Below are 25,445 nucleotides of genomic sequence, written 5' to 3' on the forward strand. Positions count from 1 at the left end.
ACTTGGGGGTGAATTTCCCATTCGTGTAGTTGTTGGCTGTGTCTGCTGAGCAGATCCGCTATTTGATTGTCTTTCCCTGGGAGGTGTTCTGCCAGGAGAAAGATGTCTTTTGGAATTGCCCACTTCCATATGCTCTGTGCCAAGGGGACAGCTGTGGGGAGTGCGTTCCTCCCTGTTTCTGGATATAGTACATGGCTGTCATGTTGTCCGTCCGGATCAACACAGTCTTGCTGTACAGGTATTTTTGGAACGCTTTTAGAGCTAGGAATATTGCTAGCAGCTCTAGTTGGTTGATATGCAGTTTCTTTTGTTTGATTGTCCAGAGCCCTTATACTGTGTATTGAAGTAGGTGGGCTCCCCAACCTGTCAGTGATGCGTCCGCTGTTAGTACTACTTGTGGAACCGGCTCTTGGAACAGTCGCCCTTTGGAAAGGTTTTGTGGGTTCCACCACTGCAGAGAGTTGTAAACACTATGTCTTTTAGTGGTCCTTGAGCTTGGTTCCTCAGCAGTGCTAGGCATTCTTGCAATAGACGCATTTGAAGGCTGGCATGGGGGACAATGAATATGCAGGAGGCCATCATGCCTACGAGCTGCATGAAGACTCGAGCTGGCAACGAGTGTTCTGGCAGAAATTTGCGAATGAGCATCTGCATGCTGGCTATCCTCGCTGAGTTTGGATATGCCTTTGCCACTGAGGTATCTAGAGTAGCTCCCAGATATTGTTGTGTGTGGGATGGTTGTAGATGCGATTTTGGGTAATTTATCGAAAAACCTAGGCTGTGTAGCAGCTGAAGTGTTTGAGAAGTGTCTCTTGCACACTGTTCGTACGATTTTGCTTGTATTAGCCAATCGTCTAGGTATGGGAACACATGGGGATGTGTTGCCTCCTGAGATGTGCAGCTACTGTCGCTAAGCATTTTGTAAACACTCTTGGAGCCGTGGTTACCGCGAAGGGGAGAACCTTGAATTGGTAGTGTTGACCTTCTATTGTGAACCTGAGATATTTTCTGTGAGCTGGATGGATGGGTATGTGAAAATACGCATCCTTGAGGTCCAATGTTGCTAGGAAGTCTCCTTGCTGGAGCAGCGGGAGCACTTGCTGTAGTGTGATCATATGGAAGGGCTCCGACAGTATGTATTGATTTAGGGGTCTGAGGGCCAATATTGGTCTGAGTGAACCGTCCTTCTTGGGAATAAGGAAGTATAGTGAGTATACTCCTGTCCCTTGGTGTTGAAAAGGGACTGGCACTATGGCCCCCTTTTCCAGCATGCCTTTCACCTCTTGTTGTAGCAGGGTGATGTGTTCTTTGGACATAGGGCGGTGTCTGGGTGGTATGTTTGGTGGAGTAGAAGTGAGTAGTTCTAGGCAATAACCATACTGGATAATTTGTCTCACCCACCTGTCTGTGGTAATTGAGTTCCAGACAGGTAGGAATTGTTGAATCCTGCCTCCGACCGATGTTAGATGGTCTGGAGGTAGTGTGATGAAGTCACTGTTTTGCGGCAGTGGAGGCTCTGGTATTATTGCCTCCACGTCCTCTTCCCTTATTATTGTTGCCCCTATAACCTCCTCTGTTGGAGTTCTTGTTAAAGGAACCTTGGGTGTTGCTTTTGTATGTAGATGAGGTTTGTGAAGTATTGCCTCGTGTATCTGCTCTGTATGAGGAGCATCGAAAGGAACCTCTGTGTTGTTGAAACTACAATGCACCCATTGATTTTGCGGTTTCTGTATCCTTTTTCATTTGGTCTAAAATGGTGTCGACTGCAGGGCCAAAAAGGAAGTCTTGATTGACTGGTTGGTTAAGAATGGTGGATTGCACCTCGTTCTTAAAGCCAGAAATGCGTAGCCATGCGTGTCTTCGTAATAAGACGCTTGTGTTAATGGACCTGGCTGCAGTGTCAGCTGCGTCAAGCGCACATTTAATGGAGGCGTTTGTAACAAATTTCCCCTCCTGTATGAGGTCGTTAGCTTGTGCTTTGAAAGGCTCAGGCAGGTGTTGCATCAAACTTTCAACCTGGTCATAGTGTGCTCTGTCGTAACGAGCTAGTAGAGCTTGTGTATTTGCAATTCTCCATGAATTGGAGGTCTGTGATGCTACTCTTTTACCCAAGGCCTCTAGTATTTTGGACTCCTTATCAGGAGGTGGAGCTTCTCCTGTTGTCTGTGAGTTGGCCCGTTTGCGTGCATTAGCCACCACTAGTGAATCTAATGGCAACTGACCACTGATATAAGTAGGGTCTGTAGGGGCCGCTCTATATTTCTTTTCAACCCTGGGATTGATCAACGTGCCCTGGCTGGATCTTTAAATATATCTGGCGCGTGTTTTAGCACCCCTTTCAACATAGGAAGTGTTCTGACATTTTTCTCGAAAGTAGGGAATGTGTCAAATAAAAAGTCTTCTTCTATAGGTTCATTGTGCATGTCTACATTGTGGTACTGCCCTGCCCTATCTATTAGCTGGTTGAAGACAATGGTGCCGTCAGTAGGTGACGGCTTTGTTGGGTATGAGGAGGTGTCAGGGATGGGATGCGTGTCATATGGATCAGTCTGCTCTACCCATGGTTCATTTTGAGGGTTAGGATCCTCTGGATAGTTAAAATCATATTGAGGATCTTCCCCTGTGTTGCCCTCATTGTCCCCTGATTGCGTAGGAGTGTAAGCAGCAAAAGGCGTAGTAGGCATAGTGGGATAGAAAGGAGTGAAGGGTCTAGAGGGAGAAGTCCCAAAGTCCTTTTTCTTTAGAGGAATGGGGGAATGAGAGTCCGTGTCCAATGGCCTCTTTTTCCTGTGTAGGATTGTGACGTTACCAGTCTCAGGGTTGATATATATTTTTGCCTGATCCTCTGATGGCTCTGGATGGAAGAGTTCTTCTTCCACTGTCCGTGGCTGTGTCTTTGACTTTTTTGGCTCAGTGTTTTTTGGATCGACTGTTGCCTTTCGTCGACAGCCTTTTTTGGTTCGACGACTTTCGGTGCCTTATTGCTCTTCCTCTGCCCGGTTTGTTTGTCCGGTCGACGACTTATTGCGGATCGACCGGATCTTTAGGTTCGATGCGCTTTCTGTGCTCAACAGGTTTTTTTAGGTTGACGATTTTTCTCGGATCAACAGGTTCTTTAGGAGCACTTGTATTTGGGTTGGTGTCTTTGTTTGGCTCGATAACCACCTTCGGCTGGGCCACAGGCTTCAGTACGACGCCCTCTGTGTCGGCGACCTTCTTCGGTTCGACGACTTGGCGCAGCGGCCTTCTTTGGGTCGACTGCCTTCTTCGGGTCGGCGCCCCTCGGTTCGGCGGCCTTCTTTGGTTCTGCGCTTTTTGGCTCGTCTGCCTTCTTCGGGTCCACGCCCTTAGGCTGTACGGCCTTCTTCGGTTCAACGACCTCTTTGGGTTCCGGAACCTTCTTTGGGATAATGTTACTTGGACCTGGGGGGTCTGAAGGCTTAATCTTTGTTTTCGGAGCCGAGCTGGACGGCGGGGCTGCTGAATGATGTTTTGGATCTTGGCTAAGACCTTTAGGCGATGCCTCGATCAGAGCCTTCTGTAACGGGGTAATTGGTGTCGGGCGCAATGTACTCACGGTTTGCCCTGGTGGGATTTCGTCATCGGAGTCCGAGTGGTCATCGACGGTGACTAGCTCTAGATCCAAATCTTCCCCTTCTGGAAATTCCTGTTCATCTTCGAAGATGTGGTCTGGTTCCGGTGCCTGTCGCTGCATCTCTTGCCTAGCGGCCCGTCGAATCCGGATTGTTTTCTTCGAACGGAATTGGGCACAGGCTGGGCAGGTTTCTTCCTTGTGGTCTGGTGATAGGCACTTGTTGCATACTGTGTGTCTGTCAGTATGCGGGAACTTGGAGTGGCATTGTGGGCACTTTTTGAAAGGGCTCCTTTCCATCGACAGCAGGCCCACGTGGCGTCGAAAAGGCCCAACGGCCCGCGTAGACGACCGAGTCAAGATGGAAAGCTTGATCGAGTCGAGAAGTACCGAGCGAGAACAATACCGTCGAAGTCGAAGGCCTTTTGGCCTCTAGAAAAGTTTAGTTTAGATTCCGAAGTTGGAGTATAGGAATAACATCCGAACCCAATGGCGGAAAAAAACAATCTGAAGATGGAGAAGATGCCCATGCGCACTATAGTCCAGGAGAGGAGTCACCTATCTCGTGATACTTCGAAGACTCTTCCAGGACAACAAGGTGCAATCATCCGGACCCAACACTAGGCGGCGATCTATGCACAGATATGAATTCAGCAGCCCACATGCCTCGAACACAACTGTTATTCAGCGCCAGGATACCCATGGGTGAAGGTGCGCTTTACAAATACATGGAGCAGTTCAGCGGGAGTTAAAGATCAGGGTACGGGGCAGGCGTGAATCTAGTGAGGTGGGTTTCCTGTGCACCGCATCTTACCACAGTGAGATCACAGACTCTTACCGCAGTGAGACCACACACTCAACACAATGAGAGAAGCATACAGGCGCCGGTGGGAAACCTGCAGGACTGGAGTCATAATCTCAACAGTGCCAATTTGGCGGTTCATTCTCTCAATATCAGACACTAAAAAGCCATTCCCATAATAGATCCTAACCTTTTAGCGCCAAGAAACATCAACAAAGTAGCACAAACGGTTACACGAGAGGGTATTAATTCTGCTTATCATATGCCCCTTCCAGCACATATTACAAATACTTGATGGTCACATTACGCTAACATTACTCAATGTAAATCGGTTTCACAGACACAACCTAAATACCTAATGAATTATGCAGCGCAGCCTGCGGAGCGTTGCCCTGGCGCCCTGTGACGCGGTGGGATGGACGCCGTGCCCTTTCTTGACTCACTGCAGTGCCAGTCCACCCGAGCGGTGCCATTTCACCCATCCTCAGATGGCCTGATGTCACCGGCTCCCTGTGGGCAGGCCTTGGTCTCCAGAGGCGAGGCGTCAATATATAGGTGTCATTGCACAATCACAAGCCAGCATGCATTGCAGTCTATCAACATTTGTAACCGTGTTCAGTGAGTTAACACATGTGCAGCTTACAGGCCATGCACTGGAATCCAGGGAGAAGCAGACCTTCATCCTACCAAGTTCGATAAAATTAGTAGGCTGCTGCAATCGCGCTTAGTCTAGGTAATACACAAACAATTTCTATTAAATCCAGTAAGATCAATCAGCATAGAAAGAAACAAATCGTTCACTCAAGTACAATTCCATCACACGCATGAGCAGAGGTATGATAGACTATTAGACGAATGTTTGAAACCTATCAGTTATGCGAGGACCTCATACCGCGCATTATTTTACCTTGAGGACTATTATTCTCAGGCCAGTCTTTCTGAAATACAGCATCGGATACAGCCAAGAGTATTACGGTTGCATATATTTCGGTGTCTACATTGTTAACTGACATTTGCTCTATTATGTTTATTTGATTTGTTGCTTTAATGCCTTAGAGTCAGCCACCTGGTTTTAATGTCCCCGAGGGTTATATTATTTCCTTCGATTGGGGGTATTGGGAAATGCTCTCTAGCCCATGGCTTGATGCAAGTGGGGGAGGTTATAACTGGCCTTTGCTCAGATAGCTCAAGGCGGAACCAATTGTAATGGGTCTGTGTGTCAAACATTTGCAGGGAAGGGAAAGTTTAAGTTGCGCCATAAAAAGAAACAAGCTGCTCAGTTCCACAGCCAGGCTAGTCCTCCACCTTTGCATGCCCTTCAATTATTTCTTTATTAAACGCTGGAGTCTGAAACCACCAGCACTGTTTCCGTGCGTTGAACGACCTCGCGTGACTCCACAGAGGCACTGTGAGACGCAAGAGGAGGGGGCCGTCAACTCAGCCCTGACAGGGCATACTGTGCAGTACGATCATATATTTACACCAAGTAAAGCGATTATGGCCTATGACATTGTTTCAATGTAGGCAGTATACAGAAGAGTGTATTCAAATGTTACGAGCAAGTGTGATGCTCATTCTACTTACAACTGTTTCAAGAAGTCACCTTAGTCAATACGGGCATCACTGCTACAAGTCATGACATTTAAACAGCATGTATAGACGAAAAGGCAAAGAAATGACATACAACCTTTGTAATCCTGTCCTGAGCATAAAAAACGCCCCAAAAGTCAGATGCATGTGATTACACAGGGAAAAAACAAGCTGGCTCCGTGGAGTGAAAGGGGAAGGGGAACTGAAAGCACGCGATGCGCGCGCTCCCAGCCTCCGGGGACAGGAGATGTGTACGCGTACGGAGTGCACACCTCCTGTCCGCGCTTGCCACCTCCAGTCCCCCTTCAGGCACCAAAGCGGCAGCAATAGTGTCTCGGTATCGAAGCAGTGCATGTGCTGCGTTCACACACGAGACCTACAAAACTAGTACCTGTTGTGGACCTTGTCCTTTGTTTTTCTGCTTTCTAAACATAACCATTGATACATGTGGTCCCTTTTGAATTTATTTTTTCAACGTGTGCACAGGACTTTTGTTAACCATGCAAAAAAGGGCGCTTTCCTACAAGGGCATGAACGTGTTAATCTTAAATTTATGAAAGATTTATGGCTTGCAAATAGTTATGAAGAGCAAATTACTTATCTCCGGTAACGCCTTTTCAGGTAGAGACTTAACCACAGATTCCTCACCTTAGCCAATTCTACAGGCGTCAGACTGGATCTGGAAAATCTTGATAAGCACAACCGGGCGCTGGCAGCTGGCACTGACTGCTCCACATAGATGTCAGAGCTGGATGTGATGTGGGCGGTGCCTATATAGGCGCGTTGACATCAGTTTATTGTGGCATTCTGTGCCCAGAGACGCGCAGCCACGGCAGAACGCGTTACTAGCATGCTGAATTAAAGATGTTCTTCCACATGAGTAAGTGCAGTTTGCAGAGCAGGGAAGAGAGGGTCAGTAAGAAATCTGGTGTTAGACAGGAACTCTACCAGAAAATGCATTAACAATGGTAAGGAACCTGCTCTTCTGGAAGAGACTTCTAACTGCAGATTCTACTCCTTAGAATAAATACTACACAATAACCTCCCCATCTTAAAACAGACTTAAATCAAGAAGTCCTGCAGAGTAGGTAAAGTCCATCTCTTGACAGACCTGACCATCCATACAGCACTGCTTCATTAAGGTATGACGCAATGCCCAAAAAGCTGCCCCGCACACTAATGCAACAGTAGCAGTCATGGCTCTGGTGGAGTGAACCCGCAAACCTTCTGGAGGCGGATTCTTCGTTAATGTGTAGCAGATCCTTATGCAGAGTATAATCCGTAGAGATGGTCTACTTTTGCACAGCTTTATCCTTCTTAGCACATTGGCAAATCCAAGAAAAAGCTCATTGTCTAGTCAGTGATCCTTGGTACCATCGATGCACAAATCTAAGGGCCTTCTTTGGATCTAAACAGTGGAGACTTTCCTCCTGGTCAGAATGAAGCGGCGGAACGCTGGAAGGGCGATCGTTTGACCGACGAAGGGGGTTACTTTCTTTGGTAGAAAGGAGGCATGCTTCATGAGAATCAATTTGTCCTGGAAGAATGTAGTATACAGTGGTTGAACAGAGAGCCTGTAGCTTGCTCACCCTTCGGGACAATGTTATAGCCACCAAGAACATTTTGATAGTCAGAAACCTCAGAGGACAGTTATGCATGAGCTCAAAAGGGGAACCCATCAGGAAGTTGAAAATGACATTCAAGTCCCACTGGGACACTTTAATCTCATTTGTGATGCAACTTTCCAAAAACGGAGTCACAACAGGTGACAAACAGGGACCGCTGATCTGGTAACCTCAAAAAAGCCATGATAGGCACCAAATAACCTTTAACAGTGCCCAGCACCGCGCCTTATCGGCGCAAACACAACACAAACAATAAAACCTCAAACAGATGGGCACTAAGTGGGTCAATGCACTTGTCTGAACACCAAGCCACCAATGTTTACCAACAGCAGAAACATACGGACTTTGTTGAGGGGGGCCTGGCTGCCAGAAAAACATCCACAAATTCAGAAGGCAGTTCAAAGGTGCTCAGCTGTCGCCCCTTTATCTCCAATCATGAAGGTCTCACACAGCTCTGCTTGTTGCAGTACCATATGGTGGAGGTGGTTTTTACAAACACTCAAATCAGCATCCCTTTGATGGAGGGCATGATGGCTTTCAACGCGAAGCGGACTGCCCCAACCCAAACAGGTTGAAGTGGAAGCAGGATTCCTCTGATCTCCACCTCTCCCAGATGGCCATGCCACCCCACCCTAGAAGCGATGCATCTGCCACCACTGTAAACTCTGGGAAGGGAGAGGAGTCTGCAAAGGACTAGTTCACACGTCAATAGCCACCACTGCAGATCTCCTGCAGTCTCTTCTGAAATCTGGACCTGGTCGGAGAATTTCTGCCCGGATGTTGGCCTATTTTAACTTCAGATCGCACTGCAGAGCCTGCATATGCCATTTGGAGTGCTTCACAAGCAGGATGCCATCAGACCCATTAGCCTCAGATTCCGTGTCACCAAAATATAGGCTTGAGGGTGAAAAAACAGGATCATAGCCCGAATGTCCTGAACTCTGCGCACCGGATGGCAAGTGCAAAACTGTACTGTGGCCAGATTAGCTATGAGAAAAGGGAATATATGGGAAGGACTCAGGTGTGACTTTGGCATGCTGATAGATAACATTAACAAATGGAGGGTGGCTCAAAATAGATGTGAGGTGGGTAACCACTGTCAGGGGCACGCCCACCTAAAGCAGCCAATCGCTAAGGTAGAGGAATAATGGTGGGCAGCAACCACCACCATCACTCTCGTGAATACCCGAGGAGCACTAGTGAGGCCAAAAGGGAGCCTCATGTAATGTATGTGGGCCTGTAAGACGGTGGTGTGAAAATATGCATCCTGCATGTCCAACGCTACCATCCAGTCCAAGGGTAGACAGTGCCTGGGCAAGGGTGAGCATCTTGAACCTGTCTTTTTAGAAAGGCGTTGAGGGTGAAGTTCTTTTTTCTGCACCAGAAAGTAACAAAAGTAACAACCACTACCTATTTCTGGTGTCAGAACCCTCCCCATGGCTCCTTTGGCCAACAGAAACCACACTTCCTGGTGCAACAAGGACAGATGATCCGCCAACAACTGTTGTACAGATGAATTCATTAATTCATTTTATATAGCGGGCAGACCCGTGGGTGTTATAGCACTGGAAAGATCACCGGAACAAGTAATCGTAATGACGCAACAGAGTTCTAGCAGCATCTTATTCAACAACTTAGGTATACAGCCAGGTGTTCAGCTGCTTCCTAAATTGCATCAAGGAAGACTAACCGCGCAGTGTGAGAGGTAGTGAGTTCCACCACTTTCCTGCACAAATGAAAAGCCCTACCTCCCATCTTGCTTTGTTAAATCGCAGAATGATAAAGTGTAATGAGCTGGATCTGAAGGTCCTGCTTGGCTTGCCCCAGGCGAAACAATGCTGTAAGTACTTTGGGTCAGTCCGATGGAGGGCCTTGTGGACCATACACAGCCTTAAAAACAATCCTTTTTCTCATCACGGAGCCAGTGAAGACTCTGCAATGATTGAGATACTGAAGTAAACGTAGAGATCTTAAGCAGCAGCCTCGCTGCTCCGTTTTGCAAAACCTGCAACTTTTTTACCGCACACTTCTGGCCACCTACACATAGAAAATTGCAGTAGTCCAGCTTAGCGAAAAAAAGTTGTTATAACGGTTTTCTGAAGGTCAAAGGGAATGAGAGGGAATTTTTTTTTCAGAATCTTCAAAACAAAAAAGCCTGATAAGGTAATAGAATGTATTTGCTCCGAGAAAGATAATTCTGTGTCGAAAATGAGTCCCAGATTTCTAGCATTCTAGACTGGAGCTGGTAGTGTTCCCAGGCTCGATGGCCAGTATAAGTCATTCTAAAACATGGTTTCCTTTCCAAAAAGCAGCACCTCTGCTTTGTCTGTATTCAATTTCAGACAATTATTCTGCATCCAACATGCCAATTAGGACAAGTTTCTTCTCCTTATCTACGTCCGATGAGATAGAGACCACTATCAGCGTGTCATTGGCGTAGGAGAACACCGCTAAATCAAAGATTTGAATGAGTGTGATAAGGGGGCAAACAGATATTAAACAATGCTGGGCTGAGGGAAGACCCCTGGGGAACACCACAAGGAAGGGAGAACAGTGATGATCTCACATCCCCCTACTCTCCCCCTTTGCTGCCTGCTACTAAGGAATGAGCTCAGCAAAGTCAGAGCCCAATTTCTAAAGCCAAGCAGATGGAGACGTTATATAAAGAGTGAGTGGTGAACTGTGTCGAAAGCGGCAGAGATCCAATAAATTCAGTGCCACTTTTCCACCATTACCGATTGTCATTCTTAGTTTCTCTGAAGCTGCTACCAAAGCAGATTCGGTGCAATGATTTGCTCTAAAACCATATTGTGAGTGATCGAGCAGCCGGTTAGCCTCCAAAAAAGCTAGCATCTCATTCAATGATTTCTCAAGAATTTTGGCCTGGAAGGTAGGCGGGATTATAGACCTGTAGTTTACCATCTTTGTTGGGTCCAGGGAAGGTTTCTTTATCAGTGGCAAAATAGAAGCCTTTTTCCATATGTTCGGAAATTGCCATATAAACAGTTTCCATAAGTGGGCAACACCCTGGTCGACTTGCTTACGAACCTGTGGTGGACAGGGATCCGATGGGGCCCCAGATTTAATAAGGATAATGGAACGGATATATTTTTTCCTTGCCGAAAGAAAAGCTTCCAAAAAGTGGGTACCACGAATGACTGGCGATATTCTGTGAGTCAGGATCCTGAATGCAGGTTGGAACATCATCTGCATTTAGTGTATTTGAGAAAGGTGAGAAATTAGATAAATAGAATTGACTTTGGATTGGAAAAATGCCAGTTTGTTGCAGAATACTTCATATGGACTAAAAGAACAATCATTGTTCAATTTTGACAAGGATTTGACTGTTTTAAAGATGGTAGCATTAGTGTGGTCTTGAGAAACGGAAGCGCGCAATGTGGCACAATCTGTAACACCCACTTGTCCAAGGTGAAAATGTTGTCATACAGGTAGAAAATGGTGTGTCCTGCCTGCTACCGGATGGAGGAAAGAGCACTAAAGAGGTTTGTCAGGAATGGTAGAGAAGGGTGGAGGACTGGGCAAAATGGTGCCCTTGCTGTCCAAGCAGCCTGTGGGAGCCTCTACCTAGGACATGAAAAGTCTGGGGCGCTTGCTGGCCTTGGGGAAATGTTCTGTGCTGGCTATGCAGAAATCCCCTACTGCTGCCACGGGGGAGGAGGAGGGGAGGGGGTGGAGAGAACCGGAGGAATGCCGCCAATGAAAGTGTGAGCTGCGACTCTTCTGTCCTTCAAGCGCTCCAGCACCGCATGTGTATTGTCAACAAACAGGTTCACTAACATGAATATGGGACCCCCTCTAAATATACTTTCTAGGTCAGGGAAAGAGGGGAAAATAAAAACAACGAATACAGTTTCCCTCACGACCTCTTAAGGTATTTACCAAACAATTTTGTATCTACTTATTTTAAACACAAGGTGACTCCATATACAATTATTTTTATACTTTTTTTATCCATTTATTCATTTTATATCATTTCTTTAAATTCTTCATTCATTTCATAGAAAAAGATTTATACAGGAAAGCATTTTTAAAATTTATAAAGCAATTCATCACTAGACATCGTACAGACAAAAAACCCACTAAATATTCATTTGTTATACACTCATACAACCATTATCATACATACTACATTCACTCTACAATCTGTGTCGGAGGGATCACGTGTAGTTGTGTGATCTGATACGCAAGGTCGGCGCGTTTCGGTGGGTTATGACCACCTTCCTCAGGACCTCTTGACAGAATAGTCGTTCACTCCAAAAAACATTAAACGTTCTGTATCGACATCTAAAGAAGTACGATAATGTAGTCCCACTATTCTATTCTGGTATGGCTTGTAGCGATCTGTATGCCATCCACTATTTCAATAAGTATCTGCAAGTTAAAACATGTTGTTCATAACTTCAAATAACCAAGGGCATGAGGAGCGTCAAAGAGTAGGTATATCTACTTGTCGTGTGTAGTTTAATTCATATGTGTTCCGAATACCAATGGGGTATATCCTTATCGTCCTGTTGTTATCACAAGCGTGTCTATTTATCTCAATTAGAGTAACATCCCGCCTTGCATCGCGTCCTCATGTGCGTCTCCGTGGGCTCACGTGTCTATTTATCTCAATTAGAGTAACATCCCGCCTTGCATCGCGTCCTCATGTGCGTCTCCGTGGGCTCACGGAGACGCACATGAGGACGCGATGCAAGGCGGGATGTTACTCTAATTGAGATAAATAGACACACTTGTGATAACAACAGGACGATAAGGATATACCCCATTGGTATTCGGAACACATATGAATTAAACTACACACGACAAGTAGATATACCTACTCTTTGACGCTCCTCATGCCCTTGGTTATTTGAAGTTATGAACAACATGTTTTAACTTGCAGATACTTATTGAAATAGTGGATGGCATACAGATCGCTACAAGCCATACCAGAATAGAATAGTGGGACTACATTATCGTACTTCTTTAGATGTCGATACAGAACGTTTAATGTTTTTTGGAGTGAACGACTATTCTGTCAAGAGGTCCTGAGGAAGGTGGTCATAACCCACCGAAACGCGTCGACCTTGCGTATCAGATCACACAACTACACGTGATCCCTTCGACACAGATTGTAGAGTGAATGTAGTATGTATGAGAATGGTTGTATGAGTGTATAACAAATGAATATTTAGTGGTTTTTTTGTCTGTACGATGTCTAGTGATTAATTGCTTTATACATTTTAAATGCTTTCCTGTATAAATCTTTTTCTATGAAATGAATGAAGAATTTAAAGAAATGATATAAAATGAATAAATAAATAAAAAAAAGTATAAAAATAATTGTATATGGAGTCACCTTGTGTTTAAAATAAGTAGATACAAAACTGTTTGGTAAATACCTTAAGAGGTCGTGAGGTATTCGTTGAACAAACAGGTTCACGCCATCAAAGGGCATGTCCGTAAGGGTTGATTCCACATCCCCAAAAATGCAGTGAAACGTAGCAAAGCGTGGTGTCTGACTGTAGAACAGATTGCCCTGCGAAAGGAGTGTCCAATCCGCACAATATTGTTAATTTTGCTGCATCCCGGCCATCGGCAATGGCCTTGGTTAGAGTCGATTGGGCTTCGTCAGAGACCATGGGGAGCACTTGCACCACTGAATCCCACAGCGTGGTGTGGGAATAGAAGCCCAGAATACAAGCTGCATTAACCGATAGCAGGGCCAAGTTGGTGGAGGAAAAGATTTTTTTTCCGAAAGTGTCCAGCCTCTGACTGTTTAGAGGGGCAATGGATAAAGACTCTGGATCGACCCTCGCTGAGGAGGCCTGCACCAAACTCTTGAAGCTGGGTCAAAAATGTGGGGTCCTCTGGAGCCGGGCGTTGGCGGCATGCCACTTGGCGGTTTACTAGACACCTAAACAGGGCTTGGATCAGGCCCCAATGAGGACATCCGTAAGGACCTCATTAAATAGAAACATGGGATCTGAGCTTGCTTTTCTGGCTGGAGGAACTCAGTCAATAAGTTAGTTTTCACTTCCACCACTGGAAGCTGGAGGTAAAGAGTGTCAGTTGCCGGTCTGATTACCATTGCAAAAGATCCACTCTCCTCAGTGGCCAGACCAGGAGTGACGACTAGTGTCAGGAGAGGTTTAGCCCACTGGAGTTGCTAAACTCCTCATACCAGTCTCCTTCAGGGAAACTTGGGCAATATAGTCGATGTGGTCAAGACTCCACACTCCTCACCAAAGTCTGCTAAATCAGGGCAGGCAGAATGTCCAAGTGGCACTGGTCTCTATGCGAAGCTGACTGAGTGGTAACGGACAAAGCGTCGGTGATGCCATTAGCAGAGCCAGAAGATCAGAAGCTGGCAAAGGTCGTGGAGCAGGGTGGGAATCAGGACCAGGGCCAGTCTGGAACCGAAGGTGGATACAGAGGGACTGACCAGCAACAAGGAGAGAAACTGCCAACGGTAAACCGGTTGTAATACATCTAGACTCTATGGGGACCAAAGTCTGTTGCCTGAATGTGTGTGTCATTGCCATATAAAACTCTGGAAGTGTGGGCAGGATTTGCTCTGGGAAGCACGCACTAGGTGTGTTAGTGTGTGGCCTAGAGGTGCAGGGGCATTATGGTATTCAATTGGGGGATTTGGAAGGGTACGGGGGAAGTATAATGCGGCTTTGATTCATTTAATTTTTCTTGGACTTACCTGACCAAGATTTGGATTTCGATGAAGACCAATCGGTAGAACAGGGAGCGGATCCGTGAATGGCTGAGGGACAGAGTGTCCTCAGGAGCAGGGCAGCGTGGAGTCTTTCGGCATCATGCCGCGAGAAGCTTCATTGCTTTAGCCTCGACAGGCAGTCTGAGCAGGCCTTGGATCATGGGCCCACCCCAGGCAGACCAAGTGGGGATCAGTCACAGACAATGGCTGTGGCATTTCTCACAAGGTTTGAAACCCATAGATTTCTGAGGGGATAAAATTCTGTGCACAGTGGGAAAAGTTAACAAAAAAAAAAGAGCTCAATCAAAAATAACTGCAGTAGCTCTCTGGGTCTGCAATAGCTGGAGCTGAAAGAAAGGAACAGATGTCTGCACACTGGGGTGGCACCTATATAGGCACTGTGCACATCACATCCAGTGCGGAGGACGTCAATGCAGACACACCTGCGCCATCTGCCAACACGCAGAGATACTGCTCAAGATTTTCTGGATCCAATCCGATACCCGGGGAATATTGTGATGAATCTGCAGTTAGAAGCCTGGTCCAGAACAACAATCTGAATGTTTATTCTACCTTTTCGATGTTTAATCATTTGATGATGTTCGTCATCTTGTGATATATTATAATGATGAATATGGCTGCCCCTGGCTAACTCTGTTAATAACCAACATGTTCAGGGAATGTCGAATTGGTGCCCTAGGCATACATACAATGTAATGAATATGCTACTTACCAGTATGCATCTGTTCTTGGCATGTAGGGCTGCTAACATTCATATCTTAGCATTAGATCGCCGCCTAGTGTTGGGTCCGGATGATCGCACATTGTTGTCCTGGAAGAGTCTTCGAAGTATCCTGAGATAGGTGGCTCCTCCCCTGGACTACAGTGCGCATGGGCATCGGCTCCATCCCCAGATTGTTTTTCGCCATTGTGGCAGAAGATGGAGTGAAAGGTGTAAAGGATGTCCATGCTAATGATTGAATACAATAGTATATCTGCAGCTGCGACAGGCACCGGGGAGGAGGGTGGGCGATATGAATGTTAGCAGCCCTACATGCCAAGAACAGATGCATACTGGTAAGTAGCATATTCAGTTCGAGGCATGTGGGCTGCTAAATTCATATCTTAGCATAGAATACATAGCAGTCCCTCCATCAGCGGCAGTTGCCCGTGCCAGCTGCAGAAACCTGAAAAAGTGTCTTGAGAACAGCCTGTCCTACAGCAGCTTGCCGCTTGGAATGCACATCTACACAGTAGTGTTTTGTAAAGGTATGTGGTGTAACCCACGTGGCTGCTCTGCAAATGTCCTCTAAAGGAATGTTCCCTAGGAAAGCCATGGATGCCCCCAATTTGCGTGTGGAGTGCGCCCTTGGGGGTATTGTTAAAGTGCGCTTGGCCTTTTGATAACAGATTTGGATGCACTTAACGATCCACCTGGCTATTCCTGCTTTGGAAATAGGGTTGCCTTTGTGTTGTGGTGAGAAGGCAACAAAAAGCTGCTTTGTTTTCCTAAAAGGTTGTGTCCTGTCTATGTAGTACATCAACGCCCTCCGTACGTCTAACGTATGGAGCATTCTTTCCGCCACCGTTTGCGGGTTTTGGAAGAATGCCGGCAAGTCAATAGTTTGGTTGAGATGAAACTGTGACACCACCTTCGGAAGGAATTTGGGGTTAGTACGTAGCACTACCCTATTTGGATGAATCTGAATGAATGGCTCTTGGATTGTGAGCGCTTGCAGCTCACTAACACGCCTCAGTGACGTAATAGCAATTAGGAAAGCTACTTTCCACGTTAGGAACTGGAGTTCACACGAGTGCAGTGGCTCAAAAGGTGGTCCCATCAGTCTGGTGAGGACCACATTGAGGTTCCACACCGGAGCTGGCGGTGTTCTTGGGGGAATGACTCGTTTCAGACCTTCAAGGAAAGCTTTAATTGCAGGCACCCTGAAGACAGAGAGATGCTGCCTATTCTGAAGATAAGCTGCTATGGCGGATAGATGTATCCGAATAGAAGTGTACGCTAGATTGCACTTGTAAAGATGTAGCAGATAGCAAATGATGTTAGGGATAGATGCATCTAGCGGGTTGATGTCATTGGCTGTACAGTAAATGACAAAACGCTTCCATTTTGCAGCATAGCATGCTCTGGTAGTTGGCTTCCTTGCCTCTTTGATGATGTTCATGCATTCTGGAGGTAGGTTAAGGTATCCAAACTCTAGGACTTCAGGAGCCAGATCGCCAGGTTGAGCTGTTGCGGATCTGGATGCTGAATTTCTCCATGGTTCTGCGTCAAAAGTCTGGGCGTGAGGCGCAGTCTTTGATGCGGCACCACTGAGAGTTCGAGGAACGTGGTGTACCACGCTTGGCGAGCCCACGTTGGAGCAACCAGGATGAGAGTCATCGCGTGCTGCCTTAGCTTTCTCGCCACCAGCAGTATCAGAGGGGCTGGCGGAAAAGCGTACGCAAATTTGCCTGACCAGTTCATCCATATCGCATTCCCCTGCGACTGTGGGTGATGGAACCTGGCGGCAAAGTGTTGGCATTTTGCGTTTTCTTTTGTTGCAAACAGGTCTATCTCCGGATGACCCCACTGCTGGAAGTACGGGTGGAGTACAGATGGGTGTAACTCCCACTCGTGCATTTGATGGCTGTATCTGCTGAGCAGATCCGCCATCTGATTGTCCTTGCCCGGGAGGTGTTCTGCCATGAGGAAGATGTTCCTCTGAATGGCCCACCGCCACATGCCCTGAGCCAGATGAGACAGCTGTGGCGAGTGGGTGCCCCCCTGCTTTTGAATGTAGTACATCGCGGTCATGTTGTCAGTCCGGACTAAGACTACCTTGTTGCACAGATGTACAATGAAGGACTTGAGCGCCATGAAGATAGCCATCAGTTCCAGATAGTTGATGTGCATCTTCTGTTGCTGCGTCGTCCATAGTCCCTGCACTGTGTAAGTGAGCAGATGAGCTCCCCATCCCTGGAGAGATGCGTCCGTTGTCAGGATAATCTGTGGCACTGGGTCCTGGAACAGTCGGCCCTTGCAAAGGTTGTGTGGATTCCACCAATGCAGAGAGTCGTATGCCCGACTGGTAACCAACACTAGGTCTGTTAATTGTCCCTGAGCCTGTGTCCACTGATTTGCTAAGCACTCCTGGAGCGGGCGCATATGTAACCGTGCGTGAGGGACTATGAAGATGCAGGAGGCCATCATGCCTATCAACTGCATGAACACTCTCGCTGGAAGTGAGTGTTGTGGTCTGAACTTCTGGATTAGAGACTGTATGCTGTCTATCCTGACTTGGTTTGGTTGAGCCATGGCCGTCAGGGTATTGATCGTCGCACCTAGAAACTGCCGGACACGTGCCGGCTGAAGATGCGACTTTGGGTAGTTCAACGAGAAACCTAGATCGTGAAGGAGGTGAATGGTAGTCGACATGTCCGCGGCGCACTGTTGTTCCGACTTGGCTTGAACGAGCCAGTCGTCCAGGTAGGGGTAGACATGTATGTTCTGCCTCCTGAGGTGCGCTGCTACTGTCGCCAGACACTTGGTAAACACTCTTGGGGCTGTGGTGACTCCGAAGGGTAGGACTTTGAACGGATAATGCCTGCCTTGGATAGTGAACCTGAGGTATTTTCTGTGGGACGGGTGTAGTGGAATGTGGAAATAAGCATCCTTGAGGTCCAAGGTTGCTAAGAAGTCCCCTTGGTTTAACAAGGGAAGAATCTGTTGCAGTGTAAGCATATGGAAATGTTCTGACAGTATATACAGGTTGAGGGGACGCAGATCTAGAATGGGTCTGAGAGATCCGTCCTTCTTTGGAATAAGGAAGTACAGGGAATATACCCCCGTGCCTTCCTCTCCCACTGGCACGAGCTCTATTGCGCCTTTTTGCAGCATCACCACCACTTCCTGCTGCAATAAGTGCAAGTGCTCTGCGGACATAGGCCTTTGCCTCGGTGGAATGTTGGGTGGAGTGGATTTTAACTCTAGACAATAACCGTACTGGACAAGTTGTCGCACCCACCTGTCTGTGGTGATGTTTCTCCAGACGGGCAGGAACTGCTGTAGTCTCCCCCCGACAGGTGTTAAGTGGTCGGGGGGCAGTGACAGAGAGTCACTGTTTGCTCGGGGTAGAGGAGCGGGAGTTGTTGTTCCCTCTGCCGCGTCCTCTGGCGCTGTTTGCTCGGTAACCCCCCTTGTTCTGTTTGGGGTACGAGGATTGTGCTCCACCTCTAGAGAATTGTGATTGTTGACCCATCTGTCCTCTGGTGACTCCACGCGCACCTGAGCGACGAAAATTATTGCCACGAAACTGTTGTGATTGTAGGGCCCCCATAGACTTAGCAGTTTCGGTGTCTTTTTTAATTTTTTCTAAGGTGGTGTCAACATCTGGACCAAACAGTCTATCAGGATTGACGGGCTGATTAAGTATGGTTGTTTGAATGTCTGGTTTAAACCCCGATATGCGGAGCCACGCCTGTCGTCTCAGCATGACGCTAGTGTTAATGGCCCTAGCGGCTGTGTCCGCGGCATCAAGTGCACACTTTATGGCTGCGTTGGAGATCAGTTTTCCCTCCTCTATAAGCAGTTTGGTGCCCTCTTGAAACTGCGGAGGCAGGTGTTGTAAAACTTGCTCTAGGGTGTCGTAATGCGCCCTATCGTAACGTGCCAAGAGTGCCTGTGTATTTGCAATACGCCAAAAATTGGCAGCCTGTGCAGCTACTCTTTTGCCTCCAGCCTCTAGCACTTTGGACTCCTTATCCGGGGGAGGAGCTTCACCCGTTGTTTGGGAGTTGGCCCGTTTGCGGGCATTTGCGACCACCAGGGAGTCAAGCGGCAACTGGCCCCGAATGTATGCAGGGTCTGCAGGTGCTGGTCTGTACTTTTTTTCGATACGTGGATTGACCTCTCTCGCCCTGGTAGGTTCTTTAAAGATGTCCGCAGCATGCTTGAGGACCCCTTTGAGCATAGGCAGTGTCTTTACTGTCCTTTCAGAGACTGAAAAAGTGTCAAATAGAAAGTCTTCTTCTACCGGGTCAGCATGCATGTCCACATCATGATTAGCAGCTGCCCTCTCAATGAGTGCATGAAAACCTGCAGAATCTTCTGTAGGGGATGCACGTGCACTGAAAGGCTGTGGGTCTTGCCCCACATTTTGGGTGCCTTGGTCACCAATGTCATCATATGAATCTGGCTGTGCATCTGGTTCATTGATGGGGAAAGTGTATTGGACATCTTCATCATATCCCTCACCCTCAGAGTGTTCTGGAGAAGGAGTTGGGCTCCTTCTTGGAGGAGGCTGGATAGGTTCCATGAGGCCTGAAGCGTCTTGGGGAAGCTTTTTCTTCTTCAGGGGGATGACATAGGAGTCCACTGGCTGTGAAGTGATCCTCCTCTTGTAAAGGGTCAATTTGCCTGTGTCTGCGTCGATAAAACGCTCAGAATCCTCTTCTGAGTCGAGTAACCGACTTGAAAGTGCCCCTGCCGTTGAAGAATCCGACTTCTTTGGCGTCGATTTTGTTGAAAAGGCCTTCGGCGCCTCTTTTGGCGGCAGAAGGAAGAGAAGTTTACCCGCAGGCTTCACCGGAACGTCCATCGGCTTCTGTGGCGATGGCATCGGAGCCGACGTAGCAGAGGCCTTCTCCCTGATTCTCTGTAGTGAAGAGGCAATGAGGGACGCGTCACTTACAGAGGCCTTTGGCACCGACGAGGAGGTCTTGACCTTGCCCTCGGATCCGACGTCCTGTTGGCCCTTCTGTGTTTTGGACGATGATGCCGCAGCCGCCGACACAGAGTCCTTGGACCGATGCGCAGATGCGCCAGCCTTCGATCCTTGTGATTTTGTCGGCTCCGTCTCGACCACGCGTCCGACTAACGCAGTCCCAGTCGGAACCGGAGCCGTGTCTTTGGCGGGCTTTGCCGGCGTCGCAGCCGTTGACCCGTGCCGACCACCCTTCTTAGAGGATCCCTCCTCTGGCGCCGATTTCGAATCGACAGATTTTTTCGACTTCTGTGGACCGGAGGCCGACGGAGTCGATGAAGCAGCGGGTTTAACCGTTTTTGGTGGGACGGCCGCCATCTTCGGGACGCTCGAATCCATAAGTTTCGGTTTCGATTTGGGGTCGGCCATGTTAGGTGTAGTCGATACCGTAGGTTTGTTTCGGTTTCGATACTGGCTGCGCAGCAAGTATGTCCGTGGCCGGGCCTGAAGGCGGGGCCGTGGCTTGCGGTACGGGGTCTTGGGTAAGGCCGACAGGCGATCCCGTGACCCGTTCTTGATCTTCGTAACCTTCGGGGCATAGCTCGTCCCCTGAGCTATCTTCCGCGGCCCCATAAACCTCTTCGACGTCCCCTACCTCGTCGACGTATTCAAGGCCTTGACCCACGACTCCGTCGTCGTCTTCCGGATCTGCCTCGACCTCCGTCCCGGGCGGGGAGATTTGAAGATGATGGTTCCGGTCCTCCTCTTCTTGGTCGCCGAAGATGTTTTCGGGATCCGGGGCCGCTTGTCTGGCCTCAAGGCGCACCGCGCGCCGAAGCTTGAGTGTCTTCTTGGACCTGAATCTTGCGCAGGCCATGCAGTTGTCTTCGTTATGGTCTGGTGAAAGGCATTTGTTACAGACCGGGTGCACGTCTATATGTGGGTATTTTGACCCACAGAGCGGACAGTTCTTAAACGGACTCCGCTCCATGCCGAAAAGTTGCGTCGTGTCGCGATGAGAAGGCCTCGATGTCCGAAGAGTGAAACTACTCCGCTGATTCCGACTCCAAGAGACGGAAGAACTCGAGACCGTGTGCAAACAATACCGACGTAAGAATATAAAGCCTTTTGGCCGTAAAAAAGCTAGTTTTTCTCGGTTCCGACAGAGAGACGTCGAGACCGCATCCGAACCCAATGGCGGAAAAAAACAATCTGGGGATGGAGCCGATGCCCATGCGCACTGTAGTCCAGGGGAGGAGCCACCTATCTCAGGATACTTCGAAGACTCTTCCAGGACAACAATGTGCGATCATCCGGACCCAACACTAGGCGGCGATCTAATGCTAAGATATGAATTTAGCAGCCCACATGCCTCGAACACACAGTTTAAATACCGACATTTTATTATTTATTTAGGAATTTATAGAGCGCACAGCTACCTCCAACGGAGGTGTCCCGGCGCTTAGGCAGTCGGTTAACAAAGGGTGCATACAGGATTAGGAACAGTTGAAGAGCCAGGAGTCCTTTTGGTGCCATCAAATCTATTTTTTATCCATAACAGTTATCTTTTTTAAAGTTCTTTCTTGTTAACTGTGCCTTCACTCTGTTCAACTATTTCTAATGCAATGAACCTCAACTGATTGATGTTATGTCTTACAAGAGATATTAGTTTATTTCCATTCACAGGACATTCCCTGACAAAGGACCAATCAGAGTACGAAATGCATTGGGGAACTAGGAAGGAGACACAAATGAATGAAATCCATTTAAAATAGAAATAAATTCAATTTTGCATACAACAAACTCTTAATGAAGAGGATTATAAAATCACAACCAAAATTGGAAGCTCAAGAATAATATAGATTAAAAAGGAAATCCGATCAGGTACCACAGCGGTAGTACATGAATTTGTGAGATTTGCACCCAAGATCAGAAGGTGACACCCAGAAAGCAAACAAAACAATGAAACATGTTACTACATACAGTACAGGAGAAACAAAAAGGTTCAGACTTTCGGAAATTATTTTTTGCATAGCTTTGGTTAAACAGATGTGTGAAGAAGCAGTCTCCGTTCTCTCTTATAAAAGGTGGATTACCCATTTGTTAGGAGCAAATGAGTCTTGGGATAGGAGTAGGCCTGCTCTGTAGGCAGCACAATAGCTCACCATGCCATACCTTCTTGTAGTCTCTCTGGTCGTCATCTCTGGAACCCAATGTGTTGCTGTGCCTCTGGTAGCTGTAGACCCCAGTTCTGTGTGGTAGAGGGCTGTTCAAGTGTTCAGGTGTGCTGCAAGTAAAGTAGCACATTAATTTATTTTCCAGTTTTAGAGAAGGGTTTAACTTGTGGGTGCAAATCTCACAAACCGGGCTATATTTTGCATGTGGCAAAGGTTTTAAAAGGCTTGACGAAACTGAGAACAAGTACAGTGGCACCTACAAAGAGAAAAACAATCCCCCACTTGCACATCAACTATCAATAAGGAAACCTTAACTTACCTGCAACAAATGGTTTACAGCTTAAAGTGCTGTAGATTTTCATGTGGTGCATAACCCTGCCATCTACTGTTGGACTCTGAACATTGAAAGATTTTTATTATCTTTTTATGCGATTTTATATAGTGTGAACATTACCCGAAGGTGTCAGAGCGCTTTACAAAAGAACCAGTTGCGTTACATAAGGACTTTGGATTACATGAGTTACATAAGAGATACAAACAGAAAAAAATTGCAATTGTACAAGTTGAAAGTCACTCAAGGTAGAGCATACAGATAAACTCTAAAATCACATAGGAATTGTAGTAAGTACAAAAGTCTACTACATATACTAGTGGTTAGAGTTCTATATATACAAATAGTAAATTCACATAGGATTACATTTTAACAGCAATTAGGCTTGGACAAATATATAATGCATATTTACATATACATATATATATTTAAGGCCGTCCAGCAAAAAGAGAACAAGCATTTGCAATGCAATCGGTCTCGCATTTACGCGAGTTTGAGCTATTTGCATTGTAAATGACAATGCCTTTTATTTATGTTTTGGTTTTTAAAGCATAAAATAAAAGGCAGTCATTTACAATGCCAATAGCTTACACTCACATAAATGCGAGACCCATTGCATTGCAAATGCTTGTTACATTTATTCACAGTACAAGATTATTTTAATCTACAGAATAAAGTATTATTACTATGAAAATAGCAATGACTAAAGTCAATCTGAGCAGTAATGGTTTCAGCAGGTATGGAATATTATCTCAGGTACAGAGATTAGAGCAGGTAACATAGTAAATGTTAGAAGCAGAGAGGGCATCAGACCCACTAAAGCAACAAGCACTTGCAAAGCCAATAGGTCTTGATATGCTGCAGGGCTAAAAGTTAGGAAGAAAGCTCTATGACTAGGCCAGCATGGGAATGGTGGGAGGGAAGAAGCAACACAGACCACGACAAATGACAAGGGAGGATAGAAAAATGTCACTGCGATCTATGTCAGCAGCAGACAGGCACTAGTCAAAATAAGTCAATCAAGACTTTGTCCATGCTGCACATAAAATGAAGGGGAAGTGTAACTGGCACATGCCGGCCTTGTGAGTGGCAGTAAATAAGAGAGACAATGTAGTCAATGAATGGTAAGCAATGGGCGAGCTCCAAGCTCCTTTCAGTAAATAAAACTTCTTGCGAGCGCATGCTCTCTGTCTTAGGCCAGCATGCAATGAATATCCTAGCACATAAAAAGGAGATGAAATCCTGAAATGCATCCATCAGGCAGAAATCTATAAATATTTGCTCTGTTAGGTGTTAAGGGCTACAGATACCCTCTTCATGCAAAGTTCTGCTTCTGGGATGAAAGCCGGACTAAATCTGGCCACTTTTTTTGTTACTTATTTTTAAATCTCCTCAGCTCGATGCAATGCATTGAAGAATAGGAGTCGGCCTTTCTTCCATGCATAAAATGTATCGACCTCGGAAGGATGAAAGGCTGGGATGGCCTTGCTACAAATCAAACCCATCATGACCTGCCGGACACTCTAGATAACAGCTCAGTGCTTTCTAATGAAGTCACGCACGGAATGCACCGCTAAATATAAAAACAAGCATTAAAAATGCAATAGGTCGTGCCTTTCATTAAGTTAAATAAGGATAGGTAAAGTTACCAAACAGGGTAACTCCACTGCGCGCTGTGCACAAATGGTCACGAGGCGACCTTCCTAGTTTCTTAACAGAATGAGTACAATATATCAGAAATGAAAAACAAACTCCATAAAACTTGTAAATGTAAATCTTTACAAGTTGCTATAGTCAAACATATTCGGTCAAATGTCTATTTGAACCGTGCAAACATTCACATATATGGTGAAAAATAGGATCATAACAGTCAGCTAGTGTAAATACACAAATATCAATCCAGCCAAATTATCGCAATGATGTTTGTTGGGGCCCGATGCATTTCGGGACATGAGGGTCCCTTCTTCGGGGGCCAATCTGTGGGGGAAAAGGTATAAACATGTAGCTGGTACAGTTGAGAGTGATAGGAACGCGAATACTGTGTCTTAATAGCAAGACTAAAAACAATTGAAAGTGAACACCACAATGGTGAGTGTTGAAAGGGGAAGATGTCGATTAATCCCAAAGGTAAACAACACTTGACAGGGTAAAATCAAACAGAGAAAACTAAACGCTCCCCCGTGAAGAAAAAACGTGCATTTAAAACACAGTGAAAACCCACTAACAAGATAATAGTGAAGCAGAACGGTAAGTAACTGCAAATCAGTCCCCTGTGATAACGACATGCACTTGAACCTCAGAGACACTATACCATAACTACCGGGCAATGTACCTGACTGTGCTCTTAACCGGATTCCTACTTCAGTAGGGAAGGTTCAAGTAGCGAGTTACCGCCTATGAAGGCAGAAAATGCACTTGAACACCAAACTAAAAATAAATGAAAATAGCACACTTATCAATCACTGTATACATATGTTGTTGCTAAAATGGCTAATGGAAAAAAAGTTACGATAATGGTAAACCAAACACTCACCCGCTCTTATGAAACGGTAGCTTATGACTGAACCACGCAATAAAGTCGCAGTAACACACACTTCTGGCACATCCAATATGCATGTCTGCAAATGTACTCTAGAGTAACCTAAAATGAAGTAAAAACTGTTACCACGCCGGGGAACTAATATACATAGTTCAAACTAGGATGCTGTTTTTAACGACTGTAGACAAGAAACCAGCTCACCAACCTAGTTACGAAGGATTAACGTCCTCGCTGTATCGAAAAACGTAGCGTCGCCACAACTGGCGTCTCACTTGTAGTATCACTAATAAACCCAAAAGGGTTATAAACATAAACGACGACCTCGTGCTAAATGGCCATAAGCGCCATCTTAGGTAA

The 25,445-nt window shown here is 46.5% G+C and overlaps 1 protein-coding gene across 2 annotated transcripts in view; it reads right to left on the reverse strand.

Annotated features, from left to right (window-relative positions):
* PPP1R12C (protein phosphatase 1 regulatory subunit 12C) overlaps positions 1 to 25,445 on the reverse strand; it is a 1,267,429-nt gene that overhangs the window by 193,493 nt on the left and 1,048,491 nt on the right. For both annotated transcript variants that reach the window (XM_078655015.1, XM_078655016.1), the window contains one exon: positions 22,217 to 22,328. In XM_078655015.1, coding sequence (XP_078511141.1) covers positions 22,217 to 22,328 — 112 coding nt within the window. The remainder of the gene's footprint in view (positions 1 to 22,216; positions 22,329 to 25,445) is intronic.

Source organism: Lissotriton helveticus, chromosome 7, assembly GCF_964261635.1.
Source record: "Lissotriton helveticus chromosome 7, aLisHel1.1, whole genome shotgun sequence".
Lineage (NCBI taxonomy): Eukaryota > Metazoa > Chordata > Amphibia > Caudata > Salamandridae > Lissotriton > Lissotriton helveticus.